The sequence below is a fragment of the Cupressus sempervirens genome, chromosome 4 (genome assembly GCF_028749045.1).
Source record: "Cupressus sempervirens isolate cs-2001-9-10 chromosome 4, ASM2874904v1, whole genome shotgun sequence".
In the NCBI taxonomy this organism is placed as follows: Eukaryota; Viridiplantae; Streptophyta; class Pinopsida; order Cupressales; family Cupressaceae; genus Cupressus; species Cupressus sempervirens.
Window position 1 is genome coordinate 715,869,897 of NC_143121.1, and position 20,193 is coordinate 715,890,089.

The 20,193-nt window shown below is 36.1% G+C and overlaps 1 protein-coding gene across 1 annotated transcript in view; it reads right to left on the bottom strand.

Annotated features, from left to right (window-relative positions):
* The window catches only part of AUG3 (HAUS augmin-like complex subunit), a 254,323-nt gene that overhangs the window by 230,482 nt on the left and 3,648 nt on the right, over positions 1-20,193 (bottom strand). Inside the window, exon 2 of the mRNA XM_089826625.1 lies at positions 1,468-1,504. Within this exon, the coding sequence (XP_089682751.1) occupies positions 1,468-1,504 (37 nt within the window). The remainder of the gene's footprint in view (positions 1-1,467; positions 1,505-20,193) is intronic.

Sequence of the window (20,193 nt, forward strand, 5' to 3'; positions counted from 1 at the left end):
CATCAACAAGAGGCTATTGGCTCAAATTTGTTTGACTCAAGCAAGCAACATCCACAATTACGTCCATTCAACTTAACTACTTCAACAAGAAATGAAATCAACTCTAAGTGAAAGATCAAAGAAACCAAGCCACACTTACAAAGAACTATTAAGTAATTCACCATGACAAACAAACAATGAATCATCCATTACTTCAAAAGCATCATGGCAATTATTTAATCAAGTCTATCCCTTAGCTAGCCTAATTTACTCTTCCATCTTTCCTACTACTGTCTAACTTTCTCACCCTTACAAATGAGAAGGCCTTGGCCATTACAATAGATGTTCCATTACAATAAAGGGCCAACATTGATCCAAGATCAAGGGCCAAAATTAGGATTGCCAAATTTGCAGCCAATAACATGAAGGCACCAAATCATATATGTTATGTACGTGGATAATGCTTTGTACCGTGACCAGTAATGTGTACATGGCTAAGACTATGCAGCATCTTCAGTTTTGTATGTCGCTCAGCTTTATGCAACGTGTATACATGGTTGTTGAGGTGAACATTTCATTAGTAGCGTCACTCATATTTAAGAGCCACGATGCATTGAGGAAGACTGAGTCTTCAACTTATGAAACGGCACAGTCAGGGTAACTGTCATCTATTCAATGTGGCCTCCATTCTTGTTTTACGACATCATTGTGATTCACTTTATCTGCCAATGTTTACATTTTCTTTGCAATGTTGCCATTTAATTGTGGTCTGATATCAGTGATTGATGATCATCATGAATTCCATCTTTATCAGAATGTTGTTCTTTTGTGTATGTTCACTACAAGCATTCTCCGGTCATGATCGTGTGTTGCTGTTTAAGTTTGCAATTATCATATGTGGGGAATATTATTATTGTTTATAGTTTCCAGTGTATCTCGGCCGTATTTGGCATCCTTCGCATATTCTGGAGGATTAAGTGTGAAGTTTCTCCATTGTTCAATCAGTCAATAAATATTGGAGAGAGAGCATTGAGTATTGTTCCTCAAGTGCATGTGGTTGAATAAGTTAGAGAGTGTGTGCATTCAGACATTCATGATTACTTAATAAAAGGACTGTTTTTGTGTGGCTGGGTTTTTCACCAGGATAAATTCTTGTGTCAATCTGGTCATTGTATTTTTAGCTATCTTTTCTATATTTTATGATATTCTGGTTAGAAATTTAACAGGAAGCAGATGGAGGGATGTAGATTTTTTGGGCCTCTTTTTTTTTAATACATTGTTTTCCTTGCATCTTATGCAAAACATAAAACTTGCATTGAAAATATGGAGCTAGGAAATAGCTGTAAATATATAAAATATTATAATAAACAGGCATCTACCCAAACAGAGTAAATCTCTCGAGATACCCAAAAATATTAAAATGATAAATTTGAACTTACTTTACTCTTTTTAATATTTTATCATTGACAAATACAGGGCAGGAAATACCTCCAACAACTTTCCTTCAGCCAGAAGTTCTTCATACCTGTAAAATATTGTTGGATTTGAATATGAGAAGGGTTTTAGGCATGAAAATGGTTTGACATGTAGAAAGGTCGTCAAAAGCAAATGTAATAAAATTCCTATAATAATTAAATAAAAATTCTCAATCCTATGTCAACTGCAACAACCATCATTGGGTAAGCTATAATCCCCATTTGGTCTTAAGAAAAGGCATTCTCCATAATAGCAAAGAAGAAACCTATAAGGCCTTAAACACAGCTCCAATAATAAAGGATTATATTCGTAAAACTAAAAAAAGTACAAAACTAGAAAAGAAATGCTATGAGACTTCGACACACAGTTTCTACTATAATCTCAATTTTATTATAATAAAGTGCCAACTCTCTTCAACCCTCTGTAAACTATTGGTTCCAAATGAAATTAACTTAGATGGTCTCAGGAAAGGGTACTCAATTAATACATCCAAATCTTTTTCATGTTTCAAAGAATCAAGAAATAATAAACAAAAGAGCTGCCTGCACTTTGTTTCCAACTGTCCAACACTAAACACGTAAAGTGACCAGAACCCCATGTAAAACCCAGAAAACGTGAATTAACCAAAAGCCTTGACATATTTGAATACTGCAATGGTACAAAGTGATCCCATAATCAACACCTCTACAACTACTTTAGCATATTTTGGTACGATGGCACAATCTACAATTATCTCAAAAAAACCGCAACTTTGATATAAAAATGGTTACTCGGGAAATTACAAAAAAATGTGGACCTGAATGAGCCCATGGAAGTTACCAAGTATAAGAAATGTGAGGAATTTAAAACACACAATAAATTAAATCCAAACATTTGCAGAATTTACAAGAGCAGATCAATAATGCTATTAGATGAGATTTTAAACTGGATTTTTTCCACTTTCCATGACCTAATTGTGGAAGGTAATATCTCCTCTGTTTGCTAGTGTTCTATTCCAATTCCCCAGAAATTGATTTTAGGAAGTATGGGTAAATATTATTCAGATAACTGTCATAAATCATTTACTAAGAGGAAGTAATCTAATATAATGACAAGGCACTTTTTCCTATTTGTCAAAAATACAATACAAAATATGCATATTTGAATTTCACAACAGGAAAAATACAAAATTGGACCATCTGCTAAAGCAGTTATATACAGCCCAAATCTCCATGTTGTCATGCGCACACACTACTTTCAAAGACTCGATGAGCTCGAGTGACATTGGGAAAAAATTGGAAATATGTGTCAACATTTGTTCAATCTTCTTCTATTTAAACATCACAAATTTAGGAATAATGAAAACATTGTGATTAAATGAGAAGTAACTAAAACATAGTAATAGGGTCTCAAGATGTACGGAATGGAGGTGGAGAATGGTTGGGATAGAGGAATCATGACATGCTCTCTTGGGTTTCATGAGGTTTTCATTTCTAAGGGAATTTCTAAATGGTCTTAGTTATTGGTTCTCCCTCAATGACACCAAGGGGTTTCCCATGCCCCACCTTGTTCTTTCAAACATAAGATGGATTGATCGAACTATGCCACTCTAGAGAAAAAAGATGCAGTGTTGGCAGCACAAAGTAAAAGGAAAATGGATCAATCCGGTGAATCTTTGAATCCATACATGCCATCCTCATAGGATTCTCCTACCGTTAATTTAGAATAACTAGAATTCTTTAAAAATGTATCTACCTACATATGTACAAGTTTGACCGTATAGATTTCTCAGAACCCAACTCATTGGAAGAGTTGCAATCCTGGACGCTTTGGAATTAGCAAACAAAAGGGAATGTGCACTCTGGTCCTTTGCCAGAGGATACTCTATGGCCATGTTTCTCGATGAATGAAATAAGGATAGTCTCTTTGCTGGAGTGCCATCTACTTTCAAAACACAAGTCTTTTTATGAAAAAATAGCATGTGGATGCCACCTCTAGAAAGTAAACTCCAACAGCAACTCTCTGGATTCACGTGAATGCTCTTCCTCAAGAATTTTGGTCACCTTATGCCTTCAAGATGATTGCAAAATCTATCGAAGCAGCGACTGATATATCAAGGCTATACCGTGGCAAAGGCTTTCCTGCATATGCCAAGATCTGTGCTTAAAAGCATGGACTTTGAATGGGAAAAAAAATTAGACTAAGAAAGCGTGTCCCTCAGATGTAGCAGAAATGTATCAAATCACCTTGTTTCAGACTCCCCTACGAAGCAAAAAGGTCTATAAAGACGAGAACAAAGATAGAATGACAGAGATCATCACAGTTTAATGAAGCCTAAGAAGTTGTAGAAGTAAGGAACAAAAACACAGAAGCAAAAGGCAGTAAGGGCATCGAGGAAATGGTTAATAACCTAGAGAACAAGTAATTAGTCGACAAAACTCAATTCAAATTCAAAAAAGGGTTAAAGAAGGAAGGAATGCTTGAGAAGCCTCAATCCCAGGGAAAGAAGGGGCAAGGAAGCTCCCCAACAAGCTGACCATAGAGATGGAACAAAACAAGGATGGGAATCAAGGAATACTAGAAGAATCAAGCTTTAAGTACGAACGCAATGGAAAATGACACTTCCACAAATACTCAGAGAAGAAAAAGTAGATTTTATAAGTAGCAAACCAAAAAGGTTGAATAAGTATGTAGCCTAAGAAACAGCGACCCTTGGGGATTTCATTGCAAAGCGCCAACCTCAATAGGAAGATATGTTGTAAGACACTAAAAGATCGAAGGTTGGTCCAAGAAAATCCTACCCAATTAGAGGATTAAACTCCCCATCCAAGGGACAACTACGTTGTGGACTATTTAAGAAAAATATCCAAACATAGTCTTACTTGAATCTGAGCTCAAAAAGATGCAAGTCACCCATGACTTTCCTCTCTTCCTCAAGAAATGAGGAATTACAACCAAGACAGTTAGGATCTCTTCGGAATGATTAGCTATTATCTAGAACTGTCAAGAGATCTACTCCTCAAAGTCTTGGTTGACATTCTTGATAAGAGGAGTCATTAATAAGTATTTAATTTCATTGAGTAATGTTTATGAGCCTCAAGCCAAATAGAAGAACCTTTGCTAGTCCCAAGTTAAGTTCATGGGAATGATTGGAGATTCTCAGTGGATTGTAGCACAAAGTTCAATGCCAAAATCGACTCCTCTGAGAGAAAGAGGGGCCTAAAGACATGAGTGATGATCATTTTCTATCTCTTTGCTCAAGTAATCCAAATTGTAGAAGGTCAAACTTCAAGGTTCCTCAAGGAGTCTAGCTTTTGGAATGTCAAACCTCAATGTGGTTGATTTATCTAGTCCCCAATAGGAGGAGAGAGAACAACATTGCTGCAAGGAACAATATGTTCCTTCTCTCTAACCCATGGTTCAACATGGATGTTGTCTTGTATTTGGAGGTTGTCACTGAAATGAGCTCCAAATGATTGGACTTTTCTTTGTCTATTGAACAAGTTATGTTCCTAAAAGAGTGCTTTTCACTTTGAAAACATAAGGTTAGAGCATAGGAACTTGGGTATAGTTGTTTCAGTTTTAGGAAAGACTGTCGCACTTTGTATAGGATAGAGAGCTTAGAGCTTTGATTGTCATACAGATATTTTCGATAGAAAGCTTAAAAACTTTGAAACTGCAATTGAAGTAATGTTATCAGGATTTCAAAAACTTATTCAAATCAAGGGTTGGTAGAATTAAATAGTTGTGTGTATTAAGTTTACTTAAATAATTTACTTTATATACTGTGGTACATTAAAAAATAAGATCTTGCTTTTATATATGTTTTATTTTGTTTGCTTATTTTATTTTTATCATTGTTTGTCCTCTCTTACTTTGTTTCAGGATTTAAACATATTTAGTCTTTCTAAGTTTTTATTATTTCTCGTCTTTTGTTTCTTTTCTTATATTTGGGTTGGTTTATATATATATATATATATATATATATAATTCTGGTGGTTTTTCTCTATGTTCTCCTTAGTTTTTCTTTTTCTTTTTTGGTATCTTGTTGACCCTCATGTGACCTGCCTTCTCTATTTCTATGTTGTTTGACCTTGTTACTGTGAGAGAAAAAGATTAATTTAATTTCATTTGTTAAATTAACTTTTTCTCCCTTCTTAAGATTTCACTTTATGCACCTTGCATTTCCATTTAATAATTAATTAGTAATTATTAAATATCTTTTACCTTTTGGGTTTTCCTTTTAGGTTTTCGATCTCCTTCGTAAGGATTGATCAGTTGTAATTTCATTCATTTTGTTTTGCACAAGCAAATACAATTTTCTTGTTTGATGAGAAAACCCTGCTCTCTCCTTTTCTTTCTTCCTTGTATAAGGTTATTTGCATGCAGGATATCCAAGGTCTGTGGATTTGTTCATCTTCAAATCTTACATGGTAACACGAGATTTTTTGTTTTAAAAATCGAGAATTTTTTGGCACGTTTCTCGAGGTGTCAATTTTCTGAATTTTGGCACACAAATCGATATTTTCTGAAAATTGAGATATTGGCACATTTTTCGAGGCAACAATTTTGTGCTTCTGCACACAAATCGATACAATTTTGGTGCAAAGCTGACATGCTTCCCAGAGCAATTTCCGGTACTGGTATGCACGTTTTTTTGGTGTCTTCCAACACGGATCCAAAGGCAGCAGTTTATTTTGCTTTTGCAACACTTTTTTTTGGATCTACATGTGATTTTTTGGCCATAACTTGCTCGTCCGAACTCTGTTTTCCGATCCAAAAGAAGCGCAAGAAAGCTAATTCTGAGCCTGTTGCGATGGTGTAGCTTATTTGGATTTTTGAAATTTATTTGGATTTTTGGTGTTGTTTGGTGGCCTATTTTGGCTGTCAAAGTCAAAAGTTCTATTTTGCACTCTGGGAGGCATATCTTCTGACATTCTATTTTCCAGATTCTGCAAAAGGCACATTCCATTCAATTTTTATTTTTTCTGCATTTTGATGGATATCTTGGTTGTTTCAAGTCTGGGGATTGATTTTGTTGTCTCAGATGAATTTTTATGGGTTATACTATTTATTGTATCAACCTTATGTCTCTTTCGATCGCTGTTGACATCCTTTTGTAATATTTTTGCAAACGCATTGAAATAAAGTGCCACTCTATTGCATTTTGGGATCTTGCACATCTTTGTGTTTTGTGTTAATGTTTTAGCATCAGTGGAAGTAAATGATGTTTATCTGATATACTAATCTGTATTTATGTTTCTAGATAAATGTTCATTATGTTTATTTATACATATATCTGTGTTTATGTTTCCATTATATTGTATGGAAAAGATTGACAGATTTATACATACATATATGTGTGTGTGTGTGTGTGTGTGCGTTGTTTGAAATTAAATTAATGACATTATCGGCTGAGAGAATATCAATTGATTATACATCAGCAGAGATCATAATATACTTATCATTGCAAGTAAACACAGTAATCACCGACTACCTTGTGTTAAGGTTAGTTTGTATTAAACAGCGGTTGTCTATGCCATCGTAGAGGCATGATTCTATGTGGCCAAAGGCCACGTAGAGCCATAACTCTATGGGGGTTATGACCCTTCGCTGTGGTATATATAAAAGCATCAGAACACTGTATTACAACATCTATAAACAGCATCTTGTCTCAGTGATCTGCATTCAGATTATTATCAGCACTTCTCTATATTATCTAATTTGCAGGGGCATCAAGTATTCATCTCACGTCATCAGCAATATACAAAGAAATAGATTCTACACACGGGTCTCAAAGATCATCAGTATTTGAAGAACAAAACTGCTTAACAGTAATCCAAGTAAGAATTCTATTGTTCTCATATTTATAGTAACAGTTTTATCTATCAAAGATCCATAAAACTTAACATGGCATTAAAGCCATTATAATAAGAAAAACTATTACGTAGAATTAAAATCTAAATTCATTGAATTTCTAAAAGAAAATAAATTTCAAAATTAAAATGGTGAATCATGTGAGACTAGAAGAGAGGCTTGAGTGGGCATCTAATTTCTCATCATTGAAAATTAGAGTAATTATAATATTAAGGGAAATGGAATTAGAAGATATATCGAAACAAACATGTCTATGCCTGAAAATAGACCGGAGAAAGTTACATGGAAAAGACATAATAACAAAGCAATAAAAATCATTATCGATTCTGTGAAAGATCATATCCTACCACCCATATCTAGTTTCAAGACTGCATTTGAGATGTTCTCCACAATTCGAGATACATTTGAAATCAACAATACTAGTAGATTATTAACTCTAAAACAAGATCTTCTATACGTAAAGATGAAAAATGGAGAATCTATCACCTCATACTTTCTAAGAATTTCTGAACTAAAAGATCAACTTGCAACAATGGAAAGTTGAGTTGATGACAAAGAACTTCACATGATAGCACTGACAGGTCTTCCACTATCATGGGAAACATTTATTCGAAGTTTAAGCTCTCGACCCGAACTTCTAAAATTTGATGTATTAAAAAACGAATGCACTCAAGAAGAATCTAGATTAGTTTCAAGAGGACTAAGCACAAATCAAGAGGGAGAAATTTAAGCACTTCATGTAAAATCAAATAAGAAGAGAAAATTCAAATACAACAAAAAGGAATCTAACAAATCTTACAAGCAACATGATTGGTCAAAAGTTAGATGTTTTAAATGTGACAAAATTGGTCACCCCCATAAATTTTGTCCTGAAAAGAAGAGAATTCAAGCAGCCTTAGCAGAAATCAAAGAAGAGGGTGAAGAGAAAGAAGAAAGAGAAAACCATGTTTTTTACTTAGCCCTTTTAAGTCAATTAAACTCTAATCACAATACTTAGATCATAGGCAGCGGAGCATCTCGTCACATCACAGGTTTTAAAGACAAATTTGAAACCTTCACAAATCAAGCTTCAGAAGAAGTTACTATTGGAGATAACTCTACTCATCCTATTAAAACAATTGGTTCCTATTCAATTGACCTAAATTCAGGAATTACTCTACAACTCAAAAATGTTTTATACGTACCAAGTATAAAGAGAAACCTTGTCTCCATTTCTAGCCTTGTTGATCAAGGGCTCAGAATCACATTCCAAGAGAACAAAGTTCTATCTTGGCCCAAGAACTCTAATTTCAAGAAAGCAATTTCCATCAGATTTAGAGATGGAAGTCTTTATAAACTTTGTAATAATCAAAAACAAGCTCTTAGTCATGAAACTACAAATTCCACTGAAATTTGCCATAGGAGGCTAGGTCACCTTCACTACTGTGCATTATCATCCATAGGAAAAATTGTAAAAGGTCTACCTAGCCTAAAAAGAATGATCATTTAAGTATTTGCAAAGGATGTGCCTTAGGCAGAAATACTAAGCTATCTTTTCTTAAAAGTGTTCGCAAATTTTAATAAATTCTTGAACTAATCCATACTAATCTTTGCAGTCCTATGTTTGTACCTTCTCTTAATGGGTGTTTCTTATATGTAATTTTTATTGATGATTACTCTAGAAGAACCTGGATCTATTTTTTGAAACAAAAGAAATCAACTGAAGTCTTAGCAAAATTCAAAGAGTTCAAAGCCTTAGTTGAAAATCAGTTAGGATATAAAATAAAAACTCTAAGATCAAACACTGGAGGTGAATATATCTCTGATATTTTTAAGAATTTCTGCATTGTTGTTGCGATTGAGAGGGAGTTTTCTGTACCTTATAATTCTCAACAGAATGGAATTGCGGAATGTAAAAACAGATCAATTGTTGAATCGGCTAGAGCAATGATGCACGATCAAAACCTTCATACTTCTTTCTGGGCCAAATCATCTAACACTACAGTCTACATTCAAAACAGATGTCCACACTCAGTTTTAGAGAACACCACTCCAGAAGAAGCATTCATTGGCACTAAACTTGATCTAAGTCATCTAAGAATATTTGGATGTCCAGTTTATATTCACATACCTAAAGAGAAAAGAACAAAACTAGAACCTTTCGGGAAGAAGGGAATATTTATTGGATATAGTAAAACAATAAAAGGATAGAGGGTCTTCATTCCAGGTAAAAGAACAATTGCGATTAGCAAAGATGTGAAATTTGAAGAAGATACTGCCTTTAATATTTCCAAAAACAGTGATGAATCTATTACTGAATCTATTCCTGAAGTAGATGAAAATCAACAAACAGAAATTGAGAGGGAGAATGATTTTGAACCTTCCTCTACCACTATGTCTAATCATGAAAATTCTGAAAATATCAATAATAAAAAGAGGCCACTTTGGGCTAGGAAAATGATAGAAGAAAATCATGTTGAGCCTAATGAAGTGATGCGAGAGAGCAAAAGAACAAGAAATCAATCGTGTTATGTTGCATTGTTAATTGAACTTATAAAAACGAAACCTTCTAGTGTTAAAGAAGCGCTTTCAAATTAGTCTTGGAAAGAAGCAATGATTGAAAAATATAACTCTACATTAAAAAATGATGTATGAGATATTGTACCAAGACCTAAAACAAATCAGTTGTTTCTTCCAAATGGCTATTTAAGATTAAACATGCATTTGATGATAGCATTGAAAAATACAAAGTCAAGTTTGTAGCACAGGGTTTCTCACAGAAAGAATGCATTGATTATAAAGAAACATTTGCTCCAATTGCTAGATATACTTCAGTCAGAACCATCTTGGCTATTGCAGCATCCAAGTGACGGAAGGTTTATCATATGGATGTCAAGACAGGATTCCTTAATGGCAAGATTGAAGAAGAAGTCTACATCGAGCAACCAGAAGGTTTCAATACTCATGACAGTAGAACTCATGTTTGTAAATTAAAGAAAGCACTTTATGGTCTCAAACAGGCTCCTAGATCATGGTATGAAAGGATAGACAACTAAATAATGAAGTTAGGATATTCCAAAAATGAAGCTGATCCCAACTTATACTTCAAAACAAATGGTGATGACATGATTATTCTTGTGTTATATGTTGGTGATTTGTTGATAACAGGTAATGAACATCTCATAAATAAATGCAAACAAGAACTCACAGCAGAGTTTGAAATGAACGACTTAGGTCTACTCCACTACTTTCTTGGCTTAGAAGCCTAGCAACAAGATAACTACATTCTTCTAAATCAAGGAAAATATACAGTCAACATTTTAACAAATTTTGGAATGACGGAATGTAAACCAGCGGCTATTTCTATGGAAGTAAACCTAAACAAGTTGAAAGATAATATGATCAAATCAGAACCTATAGATTCTACTTACTACAGGCAAATTATTGGATCTTTAATGTATTTAGTTAATACTTGTCCTAACATATGCTATGCTACTCACACTTTGAGTCAGTTTATGTGTGCACCAAAGAAGATATATCTACATGCAACTAAATATATTTTGAGATATCTAAAGGGTACTATTGGAATGGGAATCAAATATGACAAAATCAACATCTAACTTCATGGATATTTAGATTTCGATTGGGTAGGCGGTCCTACTAAACATAAGAGTACTTCTGGATATTGCTTCAGTCTAGGATCTGGTATGGTTTCCTAGTCCAGCAGAAAACAGACTTCAATGGCATTAAGTTCCACCGAAGCAGAATACATTGCATCTTCCTTGGGTGCTAGAGAGGCGATATGGCTACGGAAGTTGCTACCAGATTTGTTCAAGAGACCTTTGAAACCCACAATGATTCATTGTGACAACCAAAGTTACATCAAGCTTTCAACAAATCCACTTTTCCATAATTGCTCCAAACATATTGAAATTCCTTTCCACTACATTCGAGATATGGTGAATCGAGGAATCATTCAACTTAAGTACATCTATACTAATGAGTAAATAGCTGATATCTTTACCAAAGCTCTTGCTAAAGTGAAGTTGAAATACTTCATAGAAAAACTTGGTATGATTGATTTGTAATATTGAATATTGAATTAAAATTTTAAATTCATGTATGTTTATGCTTCTATTGTTGTTTAGTCACATCCGATATGTAATGAAAGGTGACGATCTTTCATTGACATATTTATTCAGAAGGTAACTGTTTACAAGGTGACGATCTTGTAAATGATAGGCCTGTTATCATGGACATCTCTAGACATTGCCTCGACCAATTAGAGATCATTGATAACGAACCCATGTTATTGTCATGGACATCTCTAGACATTGCTTCGAGTGATTAGAGATCATGAGTAACAAACTTTCATGTTATTACTATGGACATCTCTAGACATTGCTTCGAGCAATTAGAGATCATAAATAACATTTCCATTATGTTTACTCTAGATGTTGTTTCAAACAATTAGAGTTTATGATGTACATTATGATAATGTTCATAACTTGATGATTTTTGTTATCTGACCTATAATTGTTTCTTTGTGTGAAGATCGAATAATGCAATCAGGTATTTTATACTGAAATCCAAATGGCGTATTACTTCTCCCTTGCTAAAGAAGGAGTGTTAATATTTTTGCATCAGTAGAAGTAAATGATTTTTATCTGATATACTAATCTTTGTTTATGTTTCCAAATAAATGTTCATTATGTTTATTTATAAATATCTCTGTGTTTATGTTTCCATTATATTGTATGGAAAAGATTGACAGATTTATACACACACACACACACATATATATACATATACATATATGTATATGTATATTGTTTGAAATTAAATTAATGACATTATCAGCTGAGAGAATATCAACTGATTATACATCAACGGAGATCATAATATACTTATCATTGCAAGTAAACATAGTAATCACTGACTACCTTGTGTTAAGGTTAGTTTGTATTAAACAGCGGTCGTTCATGCCATTGTAGAGGCATGACTCTACATGGCCATAGGCCACATAGAGCCATGACTCTATGGGGGTCATGACCCTTCGCTATGGTATATATACAAGCATCAGATTGTTGTATTACAACATCTATAAACGGCATCTTGTCTCAGCAATCTGCATTAGGATTATTATCAGCACTTCTCTATATTATCTAATTTTGCAAGGGCATCAAGTATTCGTCTCACTTCATTAGCAATATACAAAGAAGTAGATTCTGCACATGGCCCTCAAAGATCATCAAGTATTTGAAGAACAAAACTGCTCAACAGTAATCCAAGTAAGAATTCTATTGTTCTCATATTTATAGTAACAGTTTTATCTATCAAAGATCCATAAAACTTAACATTTTGTTGTATTCGCACTACATTATAAAGTACCTTGGAGGGTTTCATGTTGGCCATATTTGCTATCTTCCTTTGTCAAGTGAGTGTTCCTTCCAGGACATTAGCCTCGTGATGTGTCAATGACACGTGCCATTATAGCTATTTGTACTTCTTTTGCACTCTCGATGTTCCTAGTTCTTCTTTCTGCAAGAGATATTGCATTTAGTTTCAATGTTCATGTCTTACCTCTTAGCATTATAGGGGGGTTATATTGGTTCTATTGCTTTCTTGGTTTGATGGAGTGAGCTATGTATTCAATATTTGATCCTATGTGCTAGGCGATTGCAGTGGCTAGATACCTATGCATTTCGGTGAGATGGATCATTTACCATATAGACATTTTTTCATTCCTATTTGTGGAGGCCATGAAGATACCTTCCATCTTTGATTGATCAGCTCTTTAGACTTAGTCTTCTCTACCTAGTCATGATCTATACAGTGGAGGTTCTTCAGATCAACAATTTGACAATGTTTGCAGCTTCATGCTTCAGTGGTGTTCTTCACGATCGTCTTTTTGTTCTTATCTTCTGGAACATTCTTTCCATCACTTTTTGGAGTAGGGTTTTCCCCATGTGGTTTTCTCTATTTCTTTGTTTCATATAGATTTGATTGTAATTGGGTACCTCATCAAGCCTTGTTGTCGGGACCCAAGTTTGCTTTCCACATTGCATTGTAGTTTCCTTGCTCTTTCTGCATTGTTGCTCAAGGGGTGGTGTTAGAGAAAAAGGTTAATTTCATTTCATTTATTAAATTATCTTTTCTCCCTTCTTGGGATTTCACTTTATGCACCTTGCATTTCCATTTAATAATTAATTAGTAATTATTAAATGTCATTTACCTTTTAGGTTTTCGCTCTCCTTCATAATGATTGATCAGTTGTAACTTCATTCATTTTGTTTTGCAAAAGCAAATACAATTTTCTTATTTGTTGAGAAAACGCTTCTCTCTCTGTTTTTCTTTCTTCCTTGTAACAAGTTATTTGCATGCAAGATATCCAAGCTCTATGGATTTGTTCATCATCAAATCTTTTAGTTACATCTCTATTTTTGCTTACTTATGAAATATTCCTTATAGCTGTTGAGACCTCATGCAAAGTTGAGTTGATTGGTTAAGTTAGTTAATCGATATGTTTCATGCGAAATGGAAGTGTTGGTTATTCATTATTATTTCATAGGAACTTGTAATGTCCCCACTAATAGGGTTAGTTAGGGACAAGTAATACCTACAAAAATAAATGTTAGAATCACAATAATAATAAAACTAACTATATTATTCTACCCTCTAAGTTAACCCCAATCTTAAGGACGTCTCCAGATTGGGTTTCATAGCAAAATGATAACATTGCTTCGTCATGGGATAATTATTGGTTTAGAAACAAGCTTCACTATGGCAATCCTACTTTCGATAATACATCAATCAATAAGGAGGTATTTTCCACAGCAAGTCAAATTGCATTATTGCTATTAGGATTCAACTATGTAGTTTTTGAGTCAAACTCATTGACACATGTTTCATGAGTAGTAGTTCACATGAACCCATCTCTCATGAAAATAAATGGAACACTTTAACACTCATTGGATCTAGGTGAATCTCACAGAGGTGAAGCACCAGGACTTCCTAGGAGGTCACCCATCCCAGTACTACTCCAACTCTAGTGCACTTAACTTTGGAGTTTTCTACTTGCAAATGGGGTTGCAAGTAGTGCGGGTTTAACCATGGAGGGAAGTATGTAGTGAAGCGTACTCAAGTTGTAGTATTGGGATGGGTGATCTCCCAAGAAGTCTTGGTGCTTCACCTCTATGAGCATCACCTACATCCAATGAGTGTTAAGTATTCCATTCATTCTCATGACAGATGGGCTCATGTGAACCATTGCTTATGAAACATGGGCCAGTGAGTTTGACACAAAAACTACACAGTTGAATCCAGATAGTAATATCACAATACAACTATGTTACCCGAAAACGCATTTCCAGCCTTAAGCCTTGAGTTTCGGAAACTGTCCTCGTTTCGGGGACTTGGGGACGGCCGGAAACGTTTCCAAGCCATCCCCACCCAAGCAAGAAAATCGGAAACCCGTCCCCGAAACTTCGAAAATAGTCAACGCGTTTCCAGATGGTGTTGACCGTCCCTAGGACTCCGTAGTTGTTTCCCATCCGTCCTGGGGACTGCTTGAAGTTTCCATTTTTAAAATAAAATTCAATTTTTAAAAAAATTAATAAATGGTGATTTTTTGCCCATTCGCTGGCACCACATTAAAATAATAAAATATGTTAATATAACCCATGTTGAAATATTTTTTTTTGGAAGCCATTACAAACTTAGCATCCAACTATGACTGAAAATTAAAACTTCAACTTTTGTTCAACAAACCAGACCTGAAAAATGATTGTAAATCAGACTTCTATTTGATATTCATAATGCAGACCTGGAAATGACTGTTGCTGGGTTGAGGAATACTCAGATTGTTTTCAGCTTTGATAATGCTCTGATAGCAGCAATAATTGCCCAGAAATAAATTGTTATAGCTGATTACTGCCCAAACAAGATGGCTGCTACACGTCTAGGGAGATTTGGCACAACAAATTTGGTTTTCCTCCAAAACCCACAAGAAAGGGCTCTAAAGTCTAATATATGGCAGATTGATTCTCTCATTTGATGTCATCCTATGTTCCAATTCTTAGATGATGATTCGATTTGATGCTATGTTCTATGCTGATTTGATGAATGAAATTGGTAATTTTAAACTATGTTGCTATGATGAATGTAACAATGATGTGTAATTATGAAATTCGTGAATATATATATATATATAGCCGTCCCCTGCTGTCCCCTATTTCAACCAAAAAAAAAGTCCCGAAAACTCGTTTCCTTGTCCCCCCGTCCCGGAAACTTAGGGTAACATAGCAATACAATGATACATCCATCCTTGGCAACAAGTGGGGATTGAGGGTGAACACATGATGTAGGAGCATGCTGTGTCGGAAAAAAAAATGGAGAGAGAAAGTGACAAAAATTAGAGAAAAAAATTTTAAAAGGGAAAAAGGAGAAAAGAAGGAATTTCTATTTTCGAGGTACATAGGTGGCGTAAATAGAAAAAAAAATAAAAATGGTTGTCATTCCATTTATCGAGGTGCGTAAGTGGAATTCTATAAGTTTGTGAAAATTTCCTTAAATCATGCATTTAATATTTGTTGGGCCACATGGTGGTGCTTAGTTGTATTTGGGTGAGAATTAAATATTTGTTGAAGGTAGTTGTATTTACCCTTTATCCCACATTGGTTGAGTTTGTAACATCTTGGATGGTAAGTGCCTATTTAAGCAAGGCATATGAGCATTTCTAATTAAGCTTCAAGGTGTGATCTCTTCTTAGTAGAAGCTTAGAGAGGAGGAAGCAGAGGATCGAGTTTTCCTGAGTGTGTGGACAAAGCACTGAATGTGAGGCAGTTTACACTTGGATCTTAGATAACGTTGGAGAAGAGCTAGTGGTTGCGGTTTAGAAACAAGGCGATTGCTTGGTGGGCTTGCGAGTACCAGTTGGATCTTCCTTGGAGGTTTCTACTAGAGTGTGGATCTGGACTAGCTAGTGTTTGGGTTGGATCTTGAGGGATCTCGTATAACTGTTATCATAATTGCTAATGTATTTGGCCATAACCGGGAAGGCCTTACGGCCCAGCACATTGCATGTAACAGTTATTTTATGAATAAAGAGTTGTAATTTGGTATCAGATCTTGCATTTCTATTGCATTTCCATTGTGTGGTTATTTGTTGGGGACTAGGACATCTCCTTTGGGGATTCTCCTACCTTCCATTGCATCAAGTGGTATTAGAGCGAAGGTTGTTCCTAAGTGTGTAGACAGATCGCCGAAGTTGAGGCAGTTTGCACCAAGACCTTGGGAGGACATGCAGATGGATCTATGGTTGCAAAGACGGAAGGTTGATCTTGTTCGAGAAGATTGATTTATTGGTGATTTGTTGCAAAGGGTTTGTGAAGATCTTGGAAGATGGCTCTGAAAGGATTGAACCCTAGGATGATTGTGAGTCTCTGTAATATAGTGGAGAGGAGGATTAATGAGACAATAGCTCGGGTGGATGCTATTGTGGATGCTGTTTTTTCTAAAAGAGTTGAGGAACCAAAGAAGGAAGTTATATGCTATTGGAGTTAGAGTCTATCGATCCGAAAGAGAGTTGGTTGACCGGTAGGAAGACTTGTTCGAGAGAGAAGATGTCATCGCAAGGCCGAGGTGGAAGAGGTTGGTTTTGTTGATCAACTTGTGAAGTCTGATACAGAACCTATAGAGCAACTTGAGGTTGTTGCTGAGGATATTCCTAACCTTGTTGATGTTGGGATGGAGATTGGTTTTCATGATCAATTGGTTGAGTCCGACATGGAGATTGCAGAGCACTCGGCCATGGATGATCCGGTTGTTGTTGGTGGTGACTTGTATGTTGCACAGCATCTTTCTGTGAGCAATGAGATTGTTGTTGTTGAGAGTTTGGAATGTGTTGATGGAGATCTACATATTGTTGTCGATGTGGAGTTTGTTGTTGCTAGTGTGGATTCAATAGTTGCTAATGTGGATGAGGGTTTTCTGATGAAGCATTATGTTCAATTTGTTCCTGGGAGTGAGCATGCTGATTGGATGGTTGAGATTCTAGTGTTTGACATATGGATGCAGATGTCGTTGATGTGCAAATTGGTTTTCTTGTCCCTAATAAAGTGGAAACCTTTAATGAAGATGAAGATGGTTGTAGATCTTTCTTTTGGTGTCAAAGTGTGGGGTACACTTTTTTTATCTACTTGGGGACTCTGATGCAGGAGCATATTATGTAAGGAATATTTTTATAAAAATTGGAGGAGAGAGAAAGTGACAAAAAAAAAATTTAAGAGGGAAAAAGAAGAAAAGAAGGAATTTCTATTTTTCGAAGTGCATAGGTGGCGTATAATGAAAAATAAATTAAAATGTTTGTCATTCCATTTATCGAGGTATGTAGGTGGAATTCTAAAAGTTTGTGAAAATTTTCTTAAAGCATGCATTTAATATTTGTTGGGCCACATGGTGGTGCTTAGTTGTATTTGGGTGGGAATTAAATATTTGTTGAAGGTAGTTGCATTTACCTTTTATCTCACATTGGTTGTGTTTGTAACATCTTGGGTGGTAAGTGCCTATTTAAGCAAGGCATATGAGCATTTCTAATCAAGCTTCAAGGTGTGATCTCTTTTTAGTAAAAGCTTGGAGAGAAGGAGGAAGCAGAGGATCGAGTTTTCTTAAGTGTGTGGACAATGTAGGAGTTGATGAAATCCAACTAAGCAGTCGCCAAGATCACCTACATGCAAAATAACCTGTCGAAGGGAAACCAAGAAGGAAGAGGTGGAGCTTGAAAAAACCCTAAACAAACATGAGAGAGAAATTATGCAAAACAATGAAATTGTATTTACAATAAGAATGCGTTGTGAGTTATGAGATACAATGAGAGAGCCCGAATATAAAGGCCTCATGGAAGCTTGTAGAACAAGCTAGAAGGTGGTAGAAGATAAGGTTGACAACTAAGCACACTTCTACACAAAGGTGGAACATGCTAGAAGGGAACAAACTCCCGTGTTGTCAACAACTCATCACTACATGCATTAACCTAAGTAATGCTTAAGTAAATAGAATAAATAATTAATTATTTACTCTAACACCCTCCCTTAAGTACAACTTAGAGGAATGCCTTAAGCTCACAAAACTAAGATGAAAAGAATGGGTCCCAGCAACGAGGCCATGTTAGGTACCCATGTACAATGCAAAAAGATGCAACCTCTAAAAACGGGGAAAGAGAGAAAACCACGTGGGAAAAACCCTCCCCCAAAAAGAGGTAAAAACCTAGTGAAGAACTAAAGAAGCCTCCAACTAGGGGAATGTCCCCTAAAAAAGGAACAAGGAGTGATCATGAAGAGCATCACTAAAGCTTGAAGAAGCCGCAAAATCTACCATCAGAAAGAAAACTGCTGATCTGAAGAACCTCCATGGAAGAAGGCACGAACCGAGCATGTCTATATGGTAGATGATTCATCTCACCGAAATGCATAGGTAGCCAGCCACTGCAATTGCCTCGTATATAGGATCAACCACTAAATACATAGTTCACACTATCGAACCATCAAACCAAGGACGCATTAGAACAACAGCATAACCCCCCTTAATGCAGACGGGATGAGATGACAAGCAACTGAGAAGGTAGGCCAAAAATCTCCTGCAGACAAACCAAGAACAACGAGACAGGAAGAGGTACAAACACCTATAAGGACATGGTCACAATGATGCTGCATGGGAAAACAAAAGGAAGAAGGCCTAAAACAGCAAACAACTATCCTCCCCGTGGTGCTTTATAAAAATAGTGCAAGTACAACTGACTCAAAAACAACATTCATGAACCCGAAATTAAAAAGTGACACTTTATCTCAGTGCGTTTACAAAAGAGCTTACAAATGATGTCTACAATGATCAGAACAAAGAAAAAGCTGACACAAAAGAAAGTATAGCCTAAAACAAAAAAAACCATGCCAGGAAAACAATCCTCGGACCTAAAACACCCAAGATATCCACCATATAGCAAAAATGCCAAAAACATGATAGAAAGAGCATGGGCCAAAATCTAAAGAAAATGACCACATTTTTAAAAAGGTGACAAAACCAGCTTTCCAAAAATATAACGTTTTCAAAAAACTGACATGGGACGCAAAAGATATGCAAGCCGGAGTCAAAAACACATCTTCAGATTTCAACTGAAAAAACAGGCAACAAAACTGCATCAAAACCTAAAAATACCTGCACCAATGTCTCCGTCTCAGAACTAGTTTTTCGGCGCTTCTTTCGGATCGGAAAAATACCTTCATATGCTCAAGTTATGGCCAAAAAACCAAAGGCAGGTCAAAATAGACCCTAGAGAGGTGCTGGTGGTGATGCAGTGCTGACGTCATGATGACGTCAACATACAGCAAGCCTAAATTTGACGGCTAGACAGTCGTCACCACAAAAAAGAAAGCCGTGTGGCAAGTACAGCTGACGTGGCAAGGGCCATGTGGCAAAGTGCCAGGTGGCACCCATGCCATGTGTCACACGCACAATGTACTGACTGGGCGCAGAAAATTCCACCACGGCTGTTGACTGTCCCTACAGGCGCAGACTGGGCAAGAGACTGGCGAGTAACAATTTGCCACGCAGGAGGGTGGCGCTGAGTGGGCAAGCGGAGCGCAAGTGCCGAAAGAGTTGCAGACGAGCAGCGCGAGAGAAAAAAAACACTAGCGGAGGCGGAAGAACTAGGGGCGCCGCCTGCGGAGAGCTGAGGACAGGCTACGACGGTCCTGAGGTGGCGCTGCCAGCTGTAGCTGCTGCGGGCTGCACGCGAGTGGCGCTGTGGTGGCCCTGCGGTGGTGCGGCGGCGGCGGCTCACTTTGTTTTTAAAAAATATTTTTTCGGCTCTGCGCATTCGTACGATCCATACGAAAGAGCCTGCGACTA